Source organism: Semicossyphus pulcher, unplaced genomic scaffold (assembly GCF_022749685.1).
Source record: "Semicossyphus pulcher isolate SPU_LCO1_2020_fin unplaced genomic scaffold, fSemPul1.0.p SCAF_19, whole genome shotgun sequence".
Taxonomy (NCBI): domain Eukaryota; kingdom Metazoa; phylum Chordata; class Actinopteri; order Labriformes; family Labridae; genus Semicossyphus; species Semicossyphus pulcher.
Genome location: NW_027211692.1, coordinates 22,582,992 through 22,607,351, shown reverse-complemented (window position 1 = coordinate 22,607,351; position 24,360 = coordinate 22,582,992). Strand labels below are relative to the sequence as shown.

General features: G+C 39.3%; 1 protein-coding gene across 1 annotated transcript; it reads left to right on the top strand.

The window, feature by feature from the left end:
- The first annotated feature begins 381 nt into the window (after positions 1-381).
- Positions 382-14,103, top strand: slc6a4a (solute carrier family 6 member 4a). The gene is made up of 14 exons (XM_069668289.1): positions 382-513; positions 2,328-3,190; positions 4,325-4,459; positions 5,008-5,230; positions 7,183-7,321; positions 7,705-7,839; positions 7,965-8,068; positions 8,197-8,324; positions 8,565-8,677; positions 9,449-9,580; positions 9,991-10,090; positions 10,324-10,424; positions 10,625-10,792; positions 12,268-14,103. Exons 2-14 carry the CDS (start codon positions 2,719-2,721, stop codon positions 12,340-12,342), a joined length of 2,025 nt encoding a protein of 674 aa, XP_069524390.1. The 5' UTR covers positions 382-513; positions 2,328-2,718; the 3' UTR covers positions 12,343-14,103.
- Positions 14,104-24,360: the final 10,257 nt, after the last annotated feature.

The following is a 24,360-nucleotide window of genomic DNA, read 5'->3' as shown; positions in this document are numbered from 1 at the left end:
TGTGTGTGTGTCTGTGTCTGTGTCTGTGTGTGTCTGTGTGTGCGTGCGCTTTGATGAGAGTTCTTCCATGACCATTCTGTGTCACGGGTGTACAACAGTTCATCATTGCTGTTTCTGCTCTTATTGTAAACCAAGCTTAAGTGTACTTGTTTGTGCTTGCATACTGTTTCTGCATTATTTTCTGTCTGAGTGCATGCATCCATGCGCCCACCTCTGCATATGCCTGCATGGCTGTGCGTCTCCTAACACGGCATGTGTGTAAGTGTGTGTGGTAGCAAGTCAGCGAGAGAGGGACAACAAGGGAGGGAAAGAGAGTGAGGGAGAGAGAAATGAGAGGTTTCAGAGCTCAATGGGCAAACAGTGTCCTGATGTGCTAGTGCAAGCTGTTTCTCTGTCAAGTTTTTGCAACACCACAGGATTCTTTAAGTTTTACGGTAGATGTTGATGTTGCTACTTTTTCTGTATCTTTTATCCACCACAGGTCCTACTTGTCCTCTATGACCATCTCCTCAGGTAATGTATGATACATTAGTTTGGTAATACTATTGGTGTCTTCATTTTGCAGTTATTTTTTATGTATTCCACTTGAAAGTGGCAACAAATTATTTGTCTAAAGTTTAATCAGAAGTCACTCAGATTAGAGATAGCAAAAAAGAGAGTCTACCTTTTTGATTATTATCATTCATTTTTCTTGCATGTCCACTTTCAGTCTATCTTTGCCTAAATCTTAATGTTCTCATCTTATTCCTGTTCCTTAATTAAACTTGTCAGTGGAATGTTTTAAAAAAGTAATTTTTAATATCCATCTGTAGTGTAGATTTTTGGATAACGGAAAATGTAAAGTTTTTAAACTTTATTTGAATTATGTATGTTGCTGATTAAGAATGTGTGCACATGCAGACTATATTTAGTTTTTCATCAAGTCGGGGGTTGTGTTCCTTGACCTTCTATTGTTCAACAGTTTTTTTTATGGATAATAGTTAAGTGTAAATCTGTTAAAGTAAATGATCATTGAACTGTTTTACTAGCTACCTTTGAATTAATAATGGTCAGATTCCCATCAAGTTTAAGTTTCTAAAGTGTCTTAAATAGTTCTTCTGTGATCAGAAGGAACATATTGTACTTTTGCCAGACTTAGGATTCAGATTAAATTAAGTCATTGGAGTCATTAAGAACTTGATTATTTTTATGATTAAGTGTGATTTTTTTTTTAATGAAAAAAACAATTGTGCTGAAAGAAAGGTTAGGCAGTGTCACATTTCCTTGGTTGCGTAAATTTCAGATGTTATTGTTGAGTGATTGTTCTGCGGTGTAAAACTGCAGGACAATTGTTTTTAATTAGGATGGTATTTTGTGTACACTTAATCTTCCACCATTGTGGCATTAATTGCTTCTTCAGCTCACACTATAATCAATCTAATTCACCTTTATATCACTCTCAGTTTGACTCATTTCATGTGATTGCATTTGGATTGAAGGATAAGTATTTTTTAAAGTGTCTGTAGTGAATTGAATGGCAGTAATATCAACGTGAACCTTTTCTTTTTACATAGTATTTTAATCAATCACAGTCAATAAATAGTAGCCTTTCAATTTAAAAAGAATAAGTGTTTATATATTGTAGTTGACAATATACGTATGTAGTGTCGACAAAATGTGTGCAAATGTAAAATGGGGGGGCAAAAGCTACATATTTATAGCTCTTTACATAGAATGCATCATATGATGCACTTATCTAAACATGTATATAGATTTACGTTTAAATGTTAGCAATTATCTATTATCATTCAAAGACTTTTGAATTAATCTAAAATTAGTTATTTAAAATTGGTTTATTTCAACACTTGCTTGTACAGACATACAAGCAAGTGTTGAAATAACCAATTGAATATAGTCAAACATGCATTTTTGGTGTGCTGTGTTTTTTGGAATGTTTTGACTTAACATGTCCAATTTTGGTCTTCTGTCTTTTGAGTTGTTTTGTGTTTACTGCCTTCTAAAATGGTTCTAGTACCTGTATACATCCTCAAAAATCTCCCGTGTATACGGCTTTGAACAGATAAGCAAAACAGGTTACACAACTGAGAGATAGTGTGAAATGAGAAACACAAGGATAAGCTAAGTAAATCAGCATGTCCCACCAGCATTCTCTCAATTTGTGCTTTTCACACTGAAGTTCATAATTCTATTTCTTAGTCATAGTAAAGGCTCATATAGCATGTAGAAAGAGAGAAAGTACTATTGTATATATTATACCGTATATCACGTGTTATTAATTAAAAAATAATAATATAGAACTAATAACTGTTTCCTTCTGTGTGTTGCAGTTTGCGCCATATCTGTGTTTGAGAGGACAAGCAGGTTGTGGAGAAGATCCAACATTCTTGTAACTTTTCTGCTGGCCACATCCTGTTCAAACACATCTCTCTTCTCACATAACCTCCTCAGTCTGTCCTTGCTGCCTGCTCCTATTCCTTCTTGCTCAGTAGACTGTTTCACATTTTAGTCCTTTAATACATACACACACTTGTCTAAGTTACCTGTCCAAGAAGGGCAATCCCATTTAGCCAAATTTGTCTTACATAAACACCACGCCATTTCTTTGCTGTTCCACTAATGGGCACCATATCAGACAGCAGTGCCAAATTCCCTTCATTGTCACTGAGAACCTCTCTCTATCCTTAACTGCCTTGCCAACACCAATATCAACAGGAGCCAATGGAGACAAAAGATATAATGATGTCAAGCATGTTGACAAAGGACAACGGGGAGAATGGGGGAGAGACGGACAAAGGGAGAGAGGAGGTCGAGGGAGAGGAGATGGGGACACAGCAGGAAAATGGTAAACTGATGCAGGCTGATGGTCTCGCAGATAGAGGACCCAAGGGCCTGACCTCCAGCCCTGGACAGCAGGTGTCCAATGGTTTCACCACATCCACCCCTCAAAGTCCTAGGGAGGGACCAGGGACTGCAGCCTGCTCTGGTGGCCCATCCTCTGGGCCTGGAGGAGCCACCGGGCCCTCTGTGCCACTGGGAGGCCTTAGGACTCTGGTGGTCCAACAAACCAGCTTGGAAAGGCCCAGAGAAACCTGGAGCAAGAAGATGGACTTCTTGCTCTCTGTGATCGGCTATGCTGTGGACTTGGGAAATGTCTGGCGCTTTCCGTACATCTGCTATCAAAATGGAGGAGGTGAGGAAGCAATAGATCTTTGAGAGTGGGAGATAAGGAATGGGGTGAGTTGGAGAGCATACTTGAGATCCCATGCTAGAGTGAACAAGATTTAAAGAGGTAGAAAGAAGAAAAAACTTTTTCTACGTATGAATTTTGCTGCAATGTGTACTTTAAATAAACATTATAATTCACATTACATTTACCACAAGTTTACAAGTTTTTCAAGTGAAGATGAATGTGGTTGGCAACAATATCTGGTACATCATTTATGCAAAACAAAGAGATAAATAAAAAAAGCATAGACCTGCAGTAAACATTCTTGTTTTTATTATATAATATGTTGCTGTTGCTGTTCTATCTTGCGCAATCGTAGGGTAGCTAATGTAAGCAAGCTTATGTTTTCACAAAGTCTGTGTGGCCTGCTCTCTGTGACTACAATATCCTCACCTAGCAGCAAACAGGGCCTCCCTTTCCACTTTTATTGGATTTGCAATAATAAAATCTTTGCAATTTCCTGTGTTCTGTGTGTGTCTCACGGAGCGAGGTAGAGATGGGGACTGGGAGACACTTGATAGAGGCAACAGTATTAATTGTGTTTTTTATGAGAACGTCTTTAGTCTCTTTCTCCTTGCTTAATAACCTGTCCCCCAGGCAGCTGCTCAATCAACCCTTATCTCTGCTTTCATGTCACAAAGACATAGGACACACACCTACTCAACCACATGCACAAATACACACATGCACATGAAATAAGTTGATTATCAGATAGAAAGAAAGAAACAGAGATATGTTATTGTACTCTGCATGTTGGGTTGTAGTGTCCAAAGATCTGGATGGCATCCTGCTGCTTCTCCGTGGCCCTGTGTTCTTCTAATTCTCCTTCCATTATTTTTATACTATCCTCTCTTAGTAAACCTGAAGCCATCATGGGTGTAATTGACTATTTACTGTTCCTCCATCATGCTTTCTTTCTTCCAATGATTCCCCTTTCACTTATCCCTTATCACTTATTCAATCCCCCAACACCAACTCAATCCATTCTTTTTTTATCCTTGTTATCCTCACTTGTTTCTAATCTCCATCACTGTTTCCAACCCTTTAACTTGCTCTCTTATCCCCAAATTTACTCTCCATTCTTGTGCTTCCACCCAGGTGCCTTTTTGCTGCCCTACATGTTGATGGCAGTGTTTGGAGGTGTCCCTCTCTTCTACATGGAGCTTGCGCTTGGCCAGTTCCACCGCAGTGGCTGCATCTCCATCTGGAAACACATCTGCCCCATCTTCAAAGGTAATAGAATGGGAAAAAACAACATATGGGGAAACAACTTTTAAGCAATAGCTTAGGATAAAAAATGTAAAAATAGAACATGAATGAACAGCACTTCCTAGGAAAAAAATGGCAGTAAGGGAACAAAAAGAAAAAGACAGACAGCGTCAAGCTGTCTTAGTCAAAGAGACAGCTCATTTGACCTCCTTGACCCCCTCAGTACAGTTCTCTTGAAGAGCATCCCTAGGTTCTTGTACATCTAGAGAGATGTACTGACTCTCTGTTATGGAAATTGTCACATTTCCATGCCAAATGCCAGATAACTAGAAGCATGATAGTATGTAAATTGTTGTTTCGAAATGTCACCCACTTACCAAATAGAAACTTGAATTGACTTGAAACACCACCAAAGATCTATGGAGGGATGACTGGTGTCGCGTACTACATACATTTTTTAAAAAGATACTTAAGCAAATGGAAAGTTTAGATTAAAGATAGTTAAAGCTTAAGTTTTTCTTAATGCTCTTACTTCGTCCCAACATTTTTTTTTTTTTTTTTCAATCATTTAGGTATCGGCTTTGCCATATGCATCATAGCCCTTTACGTAGCCTTCTACTACAACACCATCATGGCCTGGGCCTTGTACTATCTACTATCATCATTTCGTCCCACCCTGCCCTGGACCACTTGCACCAACAGCTGGAACACCGACAACTGTAACCGTTACATGTCCACCGACCACAATGTGTCCTGGTCCAACTCCTCCACCTCCCCTGCAGAGGAGTTCTATACGTAAGTGCATGTAGTTACGTGTAGAGAGAGCCAGACAGGAGGGAGACATGAAGTGAAGGAGGGAGGATGACTTCCAGGAAGCGATTACAGGGTTGGTTTTTGTGCTTTGGACCCCCGATAGGTTTACCACCACCTCGCTCCCCAAAATTAATTTGCACCACAGGTTCTGTAGCTTATATCAAAGTTCAATCAGACCGCACAAGTTGGCAAGAATGGAGAAGCTTTATTACATATACTTTGGCGTTGACTACATCTGTCAGATAGATTTATGTGCATAGAGCCCTATAAATAACAGCCTATCAAGAGCTCCTTCTTGCAAAGGGCCATGACACTAGTGACTGTTAGTTGGTCGGGGGGCAAAGCTGAGAAGCTGCGACTCCTATAATAGCAAGAGATAAAACAAGGGAAGGAGCTTTAAATGTTCTTTAGTTAAGATGAACTTATGAGCTACACTTACAAAGCTGTTTGAATGACATGTTAAATAAATGTAAATAGATGTTATGGTTACTTTTATAGAAAACCTGAAATGTGTAGGATATATCAGCATTAGTGTGCAGATAATCAGGCATCAGTTCAGTTCCTTGGCCTATGGTGTAAATTATATGGCATGGTATAAATTGACTTTGCAGTGAAATAGACATATCATGAAAGGAATTTTATTTTCGCTCCAGTTGACTATCGAAGAATTTGTGCCTGAATAGATTTTACAACAAATTAGATTACTCTCATGTCATTCTGTCTGAGCTTGCAAATATATCAGGAGGAGGAGGACAGATGTGAGAGATAAGGAGAGAGACAGACAGGGATGACGTTTTGTTTTTTTATTATTAGAAGATAAAATTATAGTAGAAAGGAGAATCAAATGTGTTTGATCCACATATAGTCCTAATTCAAATATGCGATTACACTCAAATAAATAATTTGTGACATTACATTTAAACTGAATATTTTAATTACTCGAAGTATCAACCAATGGTTGGCATACTTTATCTATAGTAATTTGCTCCATCACGCAACTCTTTCTTTGTGCAATGTAAAATAATGAACTGTTTCAGAATTGTATTTAATATTCTTGACTGCTCTAAGACTATGCAGTCCACTGTTTCAGTCTTATCAGTTTCCCACTATTCCATGTCTGCGTCTGTCCACTGAGAATATTCTCAGGTTTATCCCAAGTTGACTTTCCTAATACAGGTTTAAGAGAAACAAATTCCGCAACTCAGTCTGGCGCCAGAATTTCCTGTTTTCAACATAAATCACATCTCTGTTTTCTCATGCGAGCTCTGTGTGCTTAACCTGTGACCAGATGTTATCCTCAGTGTTCATTCTGGCCTCATTCTTTTTTTGCCCTGTAGTGCTTTTTTACTTGGCTTGTGTAAACTGTGGTTATTGACATAAATTTGCTATAAAGTCAGTCAAAGCCCTCTTGTATGTTTTTTTTCTAGTCTCTGTTCCCTTTTGATAGAATGCCATTACTGCTCATTTCATCTGCATGCATTATGTATGTATGTGAATTTGTCAGGGGAATAGGCTCTATCATTCTCATTCTCAATTGTTTGCATATTGAACAAAGACTTAAGACTCCATATTTGTGCCTTCTGTCCTAGTAATTTACTTTCTTGCTGCCTATATCAGATGTCTGAAATTCCATGCTTTTTTCTTTTTCATTTGCTTTCCAAATGTCCAAACATCCCCTCTATCCACCCTATCTTCTTTTCACATCCTATTTTCTTCCCATGCCTCTCTTTCCTCTTGACCTCCCTCCACTTCCTTCTCCTATTCCATTTGACTTTTCCTTCATTTCCACAACCCCCCCTGTCTCCTCTCCTCTTATGTCTACACCCTATATGCACTTCCCCCCCTTTTCCTGTGATTACTGTCTATTATTTGTCTCCCACTTCATCTTTAACAATCAATCCCAACATCCAACCTGCCTCGTATTTTCCCTCCAGTCGCCAGGTGTTGCAAGTCCATCGCTCCCCAGGTCTGCACCAGCTGGGCTCTGTCAGCTGGCAGCTGGCCCTGTGCCTGCTCTTCATCTTCACCATCGTCTACTTCAGCATCTGGAAAGGAGTCAAGACGTCTGGAAAGGTAACTGAGAGGGCGCCTCCATGGTTGATGGGGTAGTCAGTTAGAATAAACTGATGGATTAATTGTTTAAACCAGAAAGGCAGAAAGAGGATGAAAATGTTCTCCTCATTCATCATCATGGGTAGATAAGTTGGTTACAAAGGCCTAGCTTTAAAACAATTGTAGTTTAAATCTTAACAACTAAACCCTAGGTCAGGGACGCCTTTAGCTTTAGATGGTGGAAGTTAACAGAAAAATCCCCTAGTTGATAAAAAGTGATGCATGTGTTACCACTAATGTGAAAAAGTGAAAAATGACTGAATATCAGTTGCTTTGAATGATTACACACATAATATAAGAGTGAAAATCAACAGAAAAGCCGGCTGTCCCTTTTTCCTCATAAGGTTGTTTGGGTGACTGCTACCTTTCCCTACCTGGTCCTCCTGGTGCTGCTCATCCGTGGGGCAACTCTGCCAGGGGCTTGGAGGGGCGTCGTCTTTTATCTCAAACCTGATTGGGGGAAACTGCTTAGCACTACAGTAAGTCAGTTGATGCAATCTAGCAAGCCTTCTTAGGTCTCTCTGTTGAAATTCTTATGTTGTTATACTAACTTCTTGTCTTATCATACACCATCTCCCATCATTGACCTTTCACACTTTCGAAGGTGTGGATTGATGCAGCAGCTCAGATCTTCTTCTCACTGGGTCCAGGTTTTGGAGTGCTCCTCGCCTTTGCCAGCTACAACCCGTTTCACAACAACTGCTACAAGTAAGATTTTTTCTTAATCACACAAGTCTTAATACTTTGCATAGGCTATAACACTGACATTTGTTCGGGAAATTCTGCCTGACCCTGTCCTCTTACTGCCACCTACACCTCTGCTTTCTCCATCTCAGAGATGCTTTGGTCACCAGCTCTGTGAACTGTCTTACTAGCTTCCTGTCTGGCTTTGTCATTTTTACTGTGCTGGGCTACATGGCCGAGATGAGGCAGCAGGATGTGGATGCTGTTGCCAAGGATGCTGGTAAGGGAATATACCAACACAATTCCAGTGATATTATTCTTTACTTAGTCTCACATTGTTGGAAAAAATTAATCTTTGAATTACTCAGGATTTACATGAGACACACTTATACATCTTGTGAGCACAGAGAGTTCAAAAGTAGTTCTGTTCTTAAATTTTGATGTATTATGCAAAAATACATGCGCAATTATACATTCAATATCAACATCTCTTTATCCTGCCTCTCTTTTTTCTCTCTAGGTCCGAGTCTGCTGTTCATCATTTATGCAGAAGCCATATCAAATATGCCTGCTGCTACTTTCTTTTCTATCATCTTCTTCCTCATGATCATAATGTTGGGTCTGGATAGCACGGTTAGTTTGCTGATTACTCATTTCAGTGTAAAGATTAAGACACCCAAGTGCATGTTCTGTTGGATAAATGTTACGTATCCTCGCAGGTTCTTCTCTCCTTGTTGTTGCCCAGTGCCCAGCTCTTGTGTGCTCTCTCAGACCTAGAAACAGAGGTCTCATTTTTGCCTCGCTATTTAGACATTGTCACAATAAGGTGTCGGGTATTACTTTTCCTCGCTGTTTTATTTTGGATAACAGTGAATGAAAACCATATGAAAGGGCTTTAATATTACTGTTGTGTGGTGATCTTGTCTCTGTCAGCCTGTTTATCTGCTCTGAGGAAGCCAGCTGGAGAGACTCGAAAGGCTCTTATCAAGTACTGATAATCAGTGTAGAATCAGCACCAGGGCTGCTATCCCCCTCCATTTTAGAGCAGACAATATTACTGACACTGTGTCAGTGTGTTCTGATTCATGTTGAATCGGCTTAACATTTAGTCTCAGGCACAGGTTGGGACACTCACTGATCTTCACTTTTTATGAATCATTGTACTCTGATTGTAAAATGTCCTTCTACTGCTGGACCGATTAGATCAAACAGACCATTAGAAACATCATGATAACATTAAGATTCTATCCCCTGTGTTATAAAATGATTCCTAATAGGTGGCTATGGTTTTTACACAATCCTTTCTTTATCTTCTACCTCTTTTTTTTCCAAACTGCTCTCTCTGCAGAGTTCTTCTTTGCTTATGTATTTCTCAATGTCCCCTTGCTGTTGTCCTCTGTTCAGTTTGCAGGGTTGGAGGGGGTGATCACAGCTATGCTAGATGAGTTTCCTCATATCCTGGTTAAGAGACGAGAGTGGTTTGTCTTCGGCCTGGTGTGTGTCTGCTACCTTGGGGCTCTCTCCACACTCACATATGTAAGTTGGTAAATCAACTGCTACTAATAAGAAACATTAATTGTAGACATCCTTTTTGGTCCATAGTGTCTAGTGTTAGTCCAGAACCATTCAAATATATTATAAACTGACAAGCTCATATTGTTCAAAACTATCTAAAATGATAATACTGTATTTTAGACAATGTGATGGTGAGCGATTAACAATTATCTGAAATCAGATCAGAGCAGTCTCTGCGTAGTAATCTGTTTATCTCCAACCCACATTATAATTATGTAGTGACCAACATGCATCTATGCTCAATTACACATCCACAACAGATTGCCTGAATTATTGTCTTAGATTTTATTGATAAAACCGCATATAAGTAAATAGTATATAGTGTCACACAAATTTCTCTCCTATTTCCCCTGTCTCATCTCCTGTGTAAGGGAGGAGCATTTGTTGTAAAGCTGTTTGAGGAGTATGCTACAGGCCCTGCAGTCATCACTGTAGTCTTGCTAGAAGTCATCGCTGTCTCCTGGTTCTATGGTAAGTTTGAGAAATATTGACTGTGATTGATAATTTGCAACCATATTGTGAATGACAACAAGAGTTGTTTGAAAATTGTTACACAATACTGTGTTAACATTTGTTTCTGAGTTTCTAATCTGAACAGAGGTGATGACCTGTTAATAATAACACACAGGAGAGAAAATGAAATAAACGAACTCTTGATATTTGGAAATTTGTGGTGATTGTGATTTACTATGTGTGTGTTCCAGGTACCAACCGTTTCTGTAACGATGTCCAGGTCATGATTGGTTTCTCCCCGGGTTGTTTCTGGAGGATTTGCTGGGTAGCCATCTGCCCCTGCTTTCTCCTGGTGAGGCTTATGTACAGTATCATGCACACACTCTTAGAAGGGAGCTAACTTATATCAAATGCTGGAGGGGCAAATCAGGAAGCAAACACAAAGAAGATACAGTAGTAAGAGAAGCTGCTGAGAATTTTTTTTAAATTTCTCTTTACATTTGATCCTTGTTGTATCTAACATCAGCATTTGTTCCAAAATCCCATGTCCAGTTTATCATCATCAGTTTCCTGGCCTTCCCTCCAGAGGTCAGGTTGTTCCACTACCACTATCCACCATGGACCACTGTCCTAGGCTACTGCATCGGCGTTTCCTCATTCATCTGTGTGCCTGCTTATATGGTTTATCACTTGCTCAATGCCAAGGGCACATTCAAACAGGTACAGCATTTCCTTTCCTTTTCTCTTCTTCACATCCAAATGTATTTTCTACATGATATAACCCACATGTTCTTTTGCTCGGCCCCTCTCTCTTTTACCCATATCCTCACCTGTCCTTTTTCCTTTACTGACACCTCTCCAAGAACATGGGATGACCTCTTTTCCTTTCCTTTCCATGCGCATAGTGTCTATGCTCTCCAGGGAACCCATGACTGGAGAGCAGATCAGATCAAAGGAGCACGGAAATGGCCAGAGCCAGAGATTAGCAAGCCATGAAAACTTCCAGGCACCATAGATCTTACACACGTGCATACATGTTGGGCGTTACACACACTCAATATTCACTCACAAATATTTGATTAAGGCTTAACTAAAGGACACCAGGCTTTTGCCATGAGAAGTGCTTAAGCATCAGTTCACTCAGCATTACAAAAACAGTGTTGCCAAATCAGCATCATCACAAATACACTTCAAGAGACAGCTTTAAATGTCTCCGTAGAACATTTGGTGTTTTTTTAATTATGCATATTCATATCTTCCTCCTGCGGGGCCCTACCTCACTTATGAAGGTGTATTTGGAGCTCCTCTTAAATTACAGAATAATTACAAATCCGAATTGTCTTCATCATTATTATCATTATTAGCGTTGTGCCATACCCTTGTTAAAGTTGACTGTAGGTAAGAGGACATCAAAGAGGCCAGTAGTGTGATAGTGATAGATGATTGATAGTGTGGCCAGGGCACACAATGCCACTGACGTACAGTGTCAACACACAGGAGTTGGGTTTTTGTGTGCATTTGAGTGTGAGAGATGACCTGGGGACAGATGAGGCCAAGCAAGGTCAAAACATCTGAGTGTCTCTGTATACTAAGCACAGTGCTTTGTGTCATCTGTTACGTTGCTCTCCCGTAAACTTGCTGTAAGCGGTAGCTACAATTCTTGCTCTTGCAAAGTATTTGGCCAACAATGTTTTAATCAAGTCAGATATGTTTAGACCTAAAAGATAAGATCTAAAAGAAAATGTTGATGAACAGAAAGTTAACCAGCAACAATGTTTTGTAGTTTGTCTTTTTTAATGCAAAATTTCGACTGGCCTGAGCTCCTACAATGTTAATGTTTACAGGTATCCTTAGTTGTTTATGATTGCAAAGACAATATAACTGGGTTTAATCTGACAAAAAATTACATTTAAGAACAACTTGAACCTGTCAACTTAAATTCTGGAGATTTGTCAGTATTTCTGATATGTTTCACATATCTTCAAAAAGATTATGCCTGACAAAGACTTCCAAGACTTCTTGACAAAACCAATTCCTAGTGGAACATTCATGTATTCATGGCGCAAGAACATTTTGGCTTCGTGGTTTAATCCTTTTCAGTTCTTAGTTCAAGCGGTAGGATAATATCAGTTAGATTGACTCCCTTTCTTTTTCTGTCCCTAAAGTCCCTCTGTCTATTTTCTTGTGATTCACAGCGTCTGTTAAAGAGTATCACTCCAGAGCCCAGCACTGACCAACACAGAAACTTCATTGTCACCAATGCAGTCTGACCAGCCCTGACCCAAGAAGGTGCCATTCTGCCTACACAGAGCGCCCTCCTCTGGACATACTGCAAAACTACCTGACAAGGGGGCTACCTTTCACCGTCTTTGCCTCTTTTTAATACATCTCTACACTTGTTTTAGCTGTCTCACACCAAGATGTAGAAATAGTTGTGGATTCAGTTGGAGCCAGGCTGCAGTATTTTTGTTAAACTTAGTTTTGTTCCTTTGGCTTGTTCAGTTTTAAATGAGTTCTCTGAGTTTAGATGAATTTAGGTATCTTCAGCATCATCATTCTCTTTTTATTTTTTAAAAATTATCATCAATAATTATCAAGTGCTTCTAAGTCATAGTATAACCAGTATGTTGAGGTTTTACAGTTGTAATACATATTTTATACAGTTATATAAATGTAAGCTCATGTAGACAATAAACTGGAGATACTGCACGGTGAAATCAGTTGGAGAAGGCCATATGATTACACTCCAGTCCTCTCCACCATTTATGGCTGTATTTTCATATTATGCTGGTCAGTTATGCATTCTTATATGTAGCAAAATTCAGGTATCTTTTTACATCTATTACTAAAGCCAAATATATGATATCTGTTCTGTTCATATTTCTTAAGATGTTACAAAATTGCCATTGTTGTTAAGTTGTATTGACTGTCAGCCTGTCTTTTTTTGTTGGCATCGTGGACAAATGCTGGATTTGCAATGATTTCCCTACACTGTGAAGCATTGTCTGGTAGTGGCATGAATGTGTGTGCCTGTATGTGTGCGTGACAGAAAGACTGTTATAATGTCTAGTGGAAAAATCAGTCACAGACAGAATCAACCAAGTGTATTGTATATTCATTCTGTAACTGCAATATACAGTTAAGTGTATTTATTTTCAAATGTATCATTGCCCTACATGTCAGTTTGACAAACCGTTACATTATATTGTGTTAATGTTCCTTGATTAATTACACTGATATTCTGCAATCTGCTGTCATATGGCTTAACAGTCAGTAACAGAAACAAAGTATGGATCGGAGCTAAAAATATTATTAATGGCATTGTTTGAAAATCTGCATAACTGGTTACTTTCTACCAAAAAGTGGTGTGTTTGTGTGTGTGTGTGTGTGTGTGTGTGTGTGTGTGTGTGTGTGTGTGTGCGTGTGCGTGTGTGTGTGTGTGTGTGTGCGTGTGCGTGTGTGTGTGTGTGTGCGTGTGTGTGTGTGTGTGTGCGTGTGTGTGTGTGCGTGTGTGTGTGAAAACGTGACTGTGCGTGTGTTTGTAAGAATGTATGTATCTGTGTATTTGTAGGAGCAGGAGTTAAAAATGGCAAGTACTGTACATCTACATGTGTATTTACTAGTCTGGTATTGGTGTAATATATCCTGTGAATACCTGTCTACTCTCTCCATCAACGTGTGAATGTGTTTGCGTTAATTCTTGTGTGGGCTTGAGTGTGCACCTCGATAAGTGTGTTGGTGCATGCATGGATGGTTGTGCAAAAAAGGATTACAGGTGTCCAGCCCCTTTTATGTGTGCATGCTGTGGTGTGTGTATACTGTACCTCACGTGTGTGTATGTGATCTCCTGTTGTCTTGTTAACTGCCAAAATATCTAATGAAGGATGTAAACTCCCTCTTGCCTCTATCTCTTTCTCGTACCTCTCAGCTAATGTAAAATCTATGTACCTCTATATGAGACTGTATTGAGAAATACATCTGTATAGAATAAAGATATATACATTTATTGGAAATAACAGATAATAAAGATATATGGGGAAAAATCTATCATCTGTTAGTTGATTATTTTAGTTATTTTGTAAGTCAAGTTTTGTACACAAGAAGTTTTTATTTTTTATTTTATCACTTAAAAGGTCAACATACTCATCCAATCTTCTAACAACATAATGAACATAAAATATGCATAATAAAACTTAATATCCTCACTTCTGAGTATAAACATAACATCAGGAAATTTAGAGTTCTTTAAAGAGTTCCAGAGCTGTATCACTTTACATTCTAAGTTCTGAACCCTCTGAAGTCTTTCTTGCTTATTTTTTATTTAACTTTAAAAACTGGTTAAAATAAATAAATGCATTCAAAAAATCAAAGCAATTTGTGATTGTGTAAATTCTTAAACATTTACATTTTCAGTAATTTAGTGACAAGAACTGACCAATTCATAATACGTCAAAGATAAACTGAGGACTAAGTGTTTAGATATTTAGAAAACGTACAAACACATATACATGGCATATGCATTGATGCTGCAGTTACAGGGCACTCAAAGGATCTAAACACAAAAATAAATGCTCAATAATCTTAGGTAGATTATCAAAGGTAGAGTGGATTGTCCCTCACTTGGAAGATTGGAGGTCAACTTAAATTAAATTATTGAATTTATTAAGCTGCTATAGCAGAGAAAAGCATGTTCTATGATTTGGCCAGGCGAAAGATGTATCTTCCTTGTTTCGTTTTTTCCATTCATCAAGTTAAGCAGTTAGTAAAGTATACTGTATGTGTGAAAGCAATTAGATTAAATCCTGATAGCAGGTGGCACTTTATTTAGCAGCCTCTGCCATTAGTTATTTACATTTGCAACATGCCCACTTTTGAACTTCGACTCACTATAACTGCTTTCCCCCCAAAGACATCCATTTGCCAATACAAATACTTTTATTTCTGTGATTATTTCTTCCTCAATGTATCCCAATACATCAGAAAATACAGCTGAAAATATCATAAATAGTTGTTTAGGTAAATGATGAGGGAACTTACTTTTCCATATTTTCGATTTTGGTGAACTAATTCTGTAAATCTCTTGCTTTACACACCCTGCAAACAAAACAGAAACAAGCAGAATCTATTGATCCTCATTTACATGTACTGTAATGCAGGAACAGCTCTAGCCATTTTGGTGCCCGAGGCGAGATTAGGCTTGGTGTCCCCTCCCAAATATCAGTACTGGCCCATGACCATGGTAAAAAGTAACTAGCGTAACTCTTCCTGATAGCTTTATAGTTTCACATGACTCCATGGAAGGTGTTAAACATATCATGTCACAAAATTATACCTTCGTATGGTGTACAAGAAATCTATCTTTCGATAAACAACCTCTATTTTGATGCTGTTTTTACTTTCTCTGCACCTTAATTACATTAAAAGTATTGAAAATTTGAAATATAGCCTCCATCACAATCTTGTTTACTGCAGAATTGTTTGATCATATCTCCTCTCGTTCAGCTGTTATTTGGCAGTGGGCAGTGAGTGGTTGAGTGAGCATGAGGTAGAGAGCGGAGAAGAGGGAAAGGTTATCAGTAAAGTTCTCAATCCTGCTGTATGTTTACATTTAACCTTAAAATCGTGGCTGAAGACCCAAAACATTTGAGGCTCAAGCCAGATGCTCTCAGAACATGGCACCCTGGCACCCTATTGCCTATACGATATCTTGCTTTGATGCTCAAAGGGCTTTCCATAGAGCTCCCTATCTGTGTCACTGTGTCACTGTTTTGTGTTTGTAGTGGCTAACAACCTATTTCTAATAACTGCATAATACGCTGCTGACTCAGATTCGGTACACAACTCAAGGGAGACAGGACCACATCTGACATGAGATGCTACATCTGTGATAAACAAAGAAGAACAATGACATTTAATTAATTTATGAAAAAATATGTTATGTCTGAACTTGACTGATTTTAAAGTAGACTGGCACATCACTATGAAGAGAGTATCTTCCTGGTCAAAGGCTGCATGTGTTGAGCTGAACTTCGTTTACCACAGCTTAGCCCAACCTGCCAGAGGAATCATGTATTTCTGTCAATCTGACTATATCTGCATGTTTGTGTGTGTGTATAGGCTATATGTACATACTGTATGCACACAACACAACAGTTTGTTGTCACCACAGATTAATTCCACAAATTAAATCTGCAATCAGCAACTTCAGCTAAAAGTCTTATCAGGAGGACAAATATACACACACAGGCAGACACACACACTCACACACACACACACACACACACACACACGGTTCAAAATGAAACTCTTGATTTGCACATTATTGTGTGTGCATCCACACACACAATTGTGTGACAGGGGTGTCTCCTATATGTGTAAGCGTGTGTGCTTTGTTGTGGCAATTTCCTCTGAGCTCCCTTACCCTGACTGATGGACACATCCTTAGTTCTCTGGCTTGCCTTATCACGGCAGATCTATATTAAACAACGTAGCACAGCCAGTGTATTCTTCCACCTCTGGCACACCAGTCATCTCAGCATCTGCCCAGCTGCCTTCCAGCCAGCCAGCCAATGTCACTATCAGGTGTTTATCAAGACCCCCTGCTCATTTCATCTCAGTTTTTTTTTCCAGCTCTCGTATCGTCTTATTTTTTCTTTCATATATTAATTTTGGCAACCTGGGTGTTTGTGTGTTTATGTGTGTCTCTTTCTCAGAAGTGTCTATGGGTGCTGTATTTTTGAGAAATCCCTTTTGCACTGTGATCACTTTATTACTTCATTGCAGCAGCTCACTTTGACTTTCACTTCCCAAAACACCAGAGTTTGAAATATCTTTGAACTCTCTTTCTGTCTTTCTCCCATAGCTGTCTATTAAAATAATTTTTGAAAGGAATCCAGATGGTCTCTCCATTTTTTTGACAACAAATCCTGACATTTACCTCTTTAACTTGCTCTGTCTGTCCTCTCCGTCTCTCGTTTTTTTCCCCTCTCCCCAGCCTTTCTGCCGATCCCTTGATACTGCCACTGCCTCTGAAGAACAGGAAATGAAACTCTTTTTTTCCCATCCAATCTGTCGCTTCTGGCCGTTATCACAGAGAAACCTTGATTTCCAGCAGTGGCTGTCTCTCACTCCCCTTATGAACTCATTTTGCAAGAAGGGAGAATACATTCTTATCTCCGCAGAGGAGGCCCTTTTCTCTCTCTGACACACACTCTCTCTCTCTCTCTCTCTCTCTTTTCTCCATTGCTTGCTTCTTTGCCTTCTTTGCCTGCTTTCATATTTCATATAAATGTTGCCAGGATACACTGAGATATCCTTGATCTGTTGGATTTTCATTACAGGTGAGGAGGTGAGAAACATAAGTAGACAAAGAGAATGAAAGGATCATTAATAGGAACTCTAACATGCATTTACTCCATTACTCATATATCATTTTATGTGATGTCAAATAAACACCAGGTACATCTTGTCGGTTTGATTACCAGCTCCCTCAGTCTACATGTCGAAGTGTCCTCAAGACACTGAACCCCAAATTTCTCCCAAAAAGCATAGCCATTAGTGTCTGAATGTGTTAGATTTGTTCTTGATGGGCAAATTGTCCCTTTGCATAGCAGCCTCTGCCTTCAGTGAGTTAATTCCACACAGAGTCTAATTGATAAGAATTAATAGTAACAACTTTATTTATATAGCACATTTCAAAAGCAAGTTACAAAGTGCTTTATAATTAAAAACAATGCAAATAGTGAAAGCAAACAAACAAATAAATAAGATCCCAACAAAACATGGTAAAAAGGTCAAACAAAGCCACTAGTTAAGAGAAAGACGATAGCAGTGAGTATTAAGAAGAGATTTGAAAGAGGACACTGAGTTTGCCTGCCTGAGATCTTCAGGCAGGGAGTTCCACAGACGTGAGTATCGAACTGCAAAGGCTCGGTCACCTTTAGTGACCAGTCGAGATTTAGGAACCACTAATAGGGCCCTGCCAGAAGACCTCAGGCAGCGGTCAGGCTATTAGGGAGTTAGCAGCTCTATGATATAGCTGAAGCCCGGCAATTTAAGGCTTTAAAAACAAGCAATAAAATCTTAAAATCAATAATAAAACTCACAGCCGGAACTGGTGTAATATGGTCTCATGTTAAAAGCATGGCAGCAGAGTTTTGAATTAATTAGTAGTCTTTGGATTTTACGCTTGCTGATGCTAGAATAAAGTGCATTACAATAGTCGAGTCTGGTGGAAATAAATGCATGGATGACCTTTTCTAAGTCGGCAGAGGAAAAGAATGACTTATTGTCTCAGCTGAGCAAAGTAGTGACTTTGGTCACCTGGGTCTCATTAGATAGCTCTGAGTCAAAAGTTACCCCAAGGTTACAGGCCTCTTTGCACACATATTTTTGATGGGGCCAGAGGGGGTAATTATAATGACTTCAGATTTTAAGTCATTCAGCTTTTTTGGACATATTTTGAAATGTAACGCAAATTGTTACATTTTACAAACTTTTTTAGTCAAAAAAATAACCAACTCTGGTATGTTGCCATCACAATGAGAATCTTATTCACGAAAACAAGGCTACTAAATACATAATTTGCCAGCTAATCAATTAGCCTAGGGCATTGGCAGCATAATAATAATTAACAATTTTGCTTTTGTATTGCTCTTGTTTTACTCTCCAACCTCTATTCCAAATGTATCACCTTGGGCTTCAAAAAACCAACATAGCCATCTTATAATGCCAAACTTAAGGCTTCAAAACAGCAGTTCACAAACCAAAGGGAGTTGCTATGTGAGTTGTCTTATCCAGTCTATGGTCTGCATCAGATTCCCATATGCAACCACACATAATGTACCTATCACATGAGTCAAAAAAAAGATCTCTTCTCACCTGATGAAGACCATGGAGAGGATCATCCTGAACAATTCTCTTCACCTTGTATACATCGGACTTCAGTTACAACTCCGGGAGCTGTCACCTCCAGAAGTTATAAAGTTATATACAGCCATCGTTGGTTGTGTATCTGAGGGGAACGAACAGGAATACAGGGAGGTCATCACAGACTGTTGACTGGTGTGAGCTCAACCATCTCCAGTTCAACACTAGCAAGATGAAGGAGATGGTGATAGACTTCCACAGAAAGACAACCCAGACTGCACCGGTGAACATCAACATTGAGAGGGTGAAGACCTACAAATACCTGGGTGTTCACCTCAACAATAAACTGGACTAGACGCACAACACAGACATACTGTACAAGAATGGCCAAAGTCGTCTGCACCTGCTGAGGAGACTGAGGTCCTTTGGGGCGTGCAGGATTCTGTTACGGACATTTTACGACACTGTGGTGGTGTCTGCAGTCTTCTATTCAGTGGTCTGCTGGGAAGGAGGGAGCACAGAGAGGGACAGGAAGAGACTGAACCGACTGATCAGGAGGGCCGGTTCTGTCCTCTGGACTCCATAGAGGAGGTCGGTGAGAGGAGGATGTTGGCCAAGCTGACATCCATCATGGACAACATCATGCACCCCCTGCATGGGACTGTGGGGGCCTTAAGCAGCTCCTTCAGCAGCAGACTCAGCAGACTACTACACCCAACCTGCAAATAGGAGCACTACCGCAGGTCATTTATCCCATCTGCAGTCAGACTCTTTAACACACACACACACACACACACACGCACACATACACACACACACACACACACACACACACACACACACACACACACACATACACACATATATACAGTATATATTCATTTTAATTTTTATATTGTTATATTTGTTATTACTTATTTATTTTTTGTTGTGCTGTTACTATCATTACTATCACTATTATTGTTTGTATATACTATTTATTACTGTTTTCTGAGCTGTTGTAACAAGTTATTTTCCCCAATGGAGGATCAATAAAGATTGTCTTTATTATTTGATTATTTATTTTATTTGATTATTAGCTATAGTGTCAGTTCCTGTGTTGTTGTGCTGTTTAGCATGTTACCATCTCCAGACAAACAGAAAACTTTTTTCCCTATAGCAACCAAGTTGACACCAGTTAATCCCGGAGTAGAAGGCTAAGTCTAATTGTCCAAATAGTGTGAATGCATAGTCCATGTGCCCGGGGCTGCATCTTCTGGATCAAATGTTCGTATGTTGAGCGTGAATGCACTGTGCATGTACATATGTTTGTTTGTTGTTCTTCTTTTGTCCCAACGTCTAGGTCTACAATTATGCATGTTAACTGGAATAGTCTTTGGCCTCTGTTTGTTTCCTGCAAAATCTTTGTGCTAAATCTGTTTCTACATCTTTCTTGACTAAATTGCCGTCTGTGGCCAAAAGTAACTGATGTATTATTATTAGGCAGGTATCCATATTGGAAAAACAATAAAAGTCCTCAAAGTTCAAAAAATTTGACCAAGACCAGGGAGATGGTGAACGACATCAGGAGGATGGCTTCACCACCGCTGTGTATTCTAGGAGAGGATGTGACCATGGTGGAGGGGTACAAGTACCTGGGAGTCAACCTCGACAACAGACTGAATGAGCAGACTCTATTTCCTGGGGAAGCTGAGGTCCTTCAATGTGTACAGAAGGATGTTTGAGATCTTTTATCAGTCTGATGTGGCCAGTGCACTGTACTTTGCTGTGGTCTACTGGGGAAGCAGCATCGGAGCCAGAGATGTAAACAGACTCAACAAGCTGATTGAGAAGGCCGGCTCTGTCATCGGCTGCAAACTGGACTCATTTACTGAGGTGGCAGAGAGGAGGTCACTGAACAAACTGTTCATCTGACCATCATGGACAACCCTGACCGCCCTCTCTACCACCTGCTGGACAGACAGAGGAGCACCTTCTCCAACAGACTGGAGCAGCTTCGCTGTCACAAGGACAGATACAGAAAATTTTTCCTGCCCAAGGCAATAACTCTGTACAACAGCTGACCTCTGACGAACAGGAAACTCTCATCCTGATGTGCCTGTCTCATTCAAACTGCACTCTGTTACTAAGCATACTAAGAGTTCAAAAATGGTCAAAAAGATTTTGAGCTTGCAAAATAAAGTTCACAAATAATTTCACAGTCCGCAGTTGTATTTCACATTTTGTGAGCTTGTGACGAAATTTACATGCAAGTATCTAAGTTTGTGAATGCGTAAAATGACAAAGTTGTGCAAATGTGTAAAAAAGCTTTTGTAGCTGTAGAAATTGTTTGTGTATGTGTACTTAGAATTTGTGCCACAATATTTTCAACTTTCAGATTTCACAAAGTCTTAGTTACAGACACACAAATTTCCTATCTGAATGTGTGACCCTAAAGTTACAAGCAAGTTACAAGCACAAATTTTGACCGTTTCTTTAAGCCTCAGCTAACCAGCTAACCAGCCAATCAGCTTGCTGTGTCACGGCCAGTGAAGGCATGAAAAAACAGGATGGGCCTTGGATTTGTCATTACCCAGAGAGATAAAATTTCCAAAGGCTTGAGCCACAATACTGTTTCCACCGTGCACAGGATGTTTACTTCTGGAGTTTTGGTGCAAAATCTGGTTATGGAAGAATGTTAAATGGCTTTTTTTGTGAGGGCTCCCTACCTGATAATATATATCAGGTCCCTCGTGATTTCTGTGTGCACAGGGGGGCCCTGCAGTCTCATGCCCTTTCATGGGGATTGAAGGGGCAACATGTGGATAATCTCCTTTGCCATCATGCTGCTTTTTTTTTCTTACCGACAATGAAAGTAAGGTTGGTGAGTGGTGAAAGGGATCACACAGTTAATTTGAGGGCAATTAAAACAAAACAATAAATCAATTGGCAAGCCATATGCAACAATACATTTTCCATGTCATACAACTCGAAAATTCAACTAATTCGATACAAGATCCTTCACAGATTACACATCACCACTCACAAAATGCACCTTATGGGCCTCACAGATAGCAACACATGTACAATATGTCCCACTGCTTAGACAGCCCCTTCCATGCATTCTGGCTCTGCTCACCAGTTCACAGGTTTTGGTCGAAGGTCATGGGAGAGCTGTCCAAGATCCTCAGCCTCAGCATCCCCCTCTCCCCCTCAATTTCTCTCTAGGGTGATCTCTCCTCACTCACAATTTTAACATTTACAAACTTTCATCCTGATAGCATAAATGGTGGCTAAGAAAACTATTTTACTCAACTGGAAAACAGAACTAAAGTTTCAATAAACCACTGGCTGAATCTGTTAACAGACCACTGCAACCTAGAAAAGCTGACATGAACGTTGTCACATGTTGGTCAACAGATCAAATTACCCATTTTTACATATGAAAAAATTTAAATAATAATAATAAATATATTAAAAAATTAATTCATGAAATAATAATAATGCATAAATAGATAGATACAAAAAAGAAACAGACATAAATATAAAACAACACATATTCAATTTGTATTTCTACATTGAAATGCTCCATAATCTCAGGGGCTTATTCTTATATCTTCATTAAGAGCTTTCATATGCCATTTAAACAACAAAAAACAAAAATCAAGATCCCCGTCTCCATCTTCAGCTGATTTTTTATGGCGTGATATCCCCCCCTGTTGGAGTTAAGGCGTATCATGTCATTAGATCTGGAGTAGCTTGGTTTGGCACTGCCAGCCACTAGGGGGATCGGACTCATAAAAACAAGGATCAGGGTGGAGTCAGAAGAGATCTTTCACTAATTGGAAGATCTGCAGTATGATACCTGGCTCCTCCAGTGTGCATACTGAAATGTCCTTAAGATAGCCATCGATGTGAGAGTGCATAAGATAATGATGAGTCCTGCTTAGGAAAGTCATTTGTGTATAAATGTGTTTAAGAAAAAATTCTGACATGTAGTGTAAAGCTTGCTGAGTGGTCAGAATACTAGAAAGGCACTATATAAGTGCAGTCAATTTACCATTTACATCTGGTGCCTTTGACAAACCCAGACTATAATGGATGACACATTGATGAAATCGATGGATAAACTGTACATAAAGGGACGTTTTTAGTTGTACATTATTTAATAACTGCTCACATTAAACTGTCATTGCCATGTAGGAAATGATGAGCAGAATTTACAACATTTAACCAAACTATTTCACTTTCTGTCTCACTTGTTTGTGATATTATCTTTTATGGACAGCAGAGCATTAATTACATGTAGAATTGTCTTTATTGCCACTGTCTTTATCTTGACGCTAGAATCATCCTCTACTCTAATCCTAATCTTCTTTTCTCCAACACACTATCTCTCTCTCCGCCTGGTCTTGCAGAGGATCTATTTTTCTCCTTTTCTTTTTTGACCTCTCTATGAGTCTCCTCAGCTGCTCTTTTGTCATCCGCCTTTTTCTGATGAATGTGGTTTGAAAATGTGTTTTCAACCAAGAAGGTAGACACACCAACTCTAACTTCTGCCGGATTGTTATAGCCTATACACACATGCAGACATTTGTCTTCATTTTTGTAATGCAAAGATATTCTCTCACAGCTAATAAAACAATTATGTAGGTAGATTTATATGGACAGGTGCTCCCTCATACACATCAAATGTAAGTAAGGCCAAATTGACTACACCCAAACTGCAGGTATGGAAAGACGGTGTGAAAGTCATCCATCCTTCTGTTACTCTTTTATTTGCAGTCATTTCTATTAAGGTCTATCTCTATTTCCCTCTCTGCTTCCGCTGCCACACTCAATCTTCTTATATTTTTCTCTATCTTTCAAACTCTACAAGTGCAGCATTGCCTCTGCTTTTTCCCTGAACATTACCTAGGTACGCTTTAATCAATGCTGATTTTATTTTAATTTTCTCACTCTTACTCTCTGTTCCCCCTCTCTAGTTTTCAATGGCTATTGAATTATCAGTAAAAACACAATAGAGGGGGAGAAATAGGGGAAAGGAAGTAAAATGAAGGGGATGGGGAGAGGAGGAGGAGTCAATGACCCAGATTATGCAATGACAGGAATTAATATGACCCTCCCATCCTCCTAGACTAGACTCAGCTTAACATCCTTCTACACCTTCTGTCTCCAACACTGACAACGTAGGCTATTTTCTCTTTTCGTAATATGTATTGACCATTAAAAATGTAAAGGTATTTGCTGTTTTCCTGAAAACTACTTAGAGATTTTCAAGGCTCCTTGATATAAGGCTACGGATGCTATGTATGTCCTCTCATCTTTCACCGTCTTACCCCTCCAACAATCTCTTGTCTTCCAAACACACCTTCCCCTGCGTTCACACCCCCTCCCCTATATCTTATCTCCCCAGAAAGGGTAACTGATAACATGGAAAC

Coding starts and splice junctions, on each gene's coding strand:
- slc6a4a (XM_069668289.1), top strand. CDS start 2,719: ATGGAGACAAAAGATATAATGATGTCAAGCATGTTGACAAAGGACAAC. Junction 7,322..7,704: donor GAGTCAAGACGTCTGGAAAG/GTAACTGAGAGG, acceptor TTTCCTCATAAG/GTTGTTTGGGTGACTGCTAC. Junction 10,425..10,624: donor TCTGCCCCTGCTTTCTCCTG/GTGAGGCTTATG, acceptor TCCCATGTCCAG/TTTATCATCATCAGTTTCCT.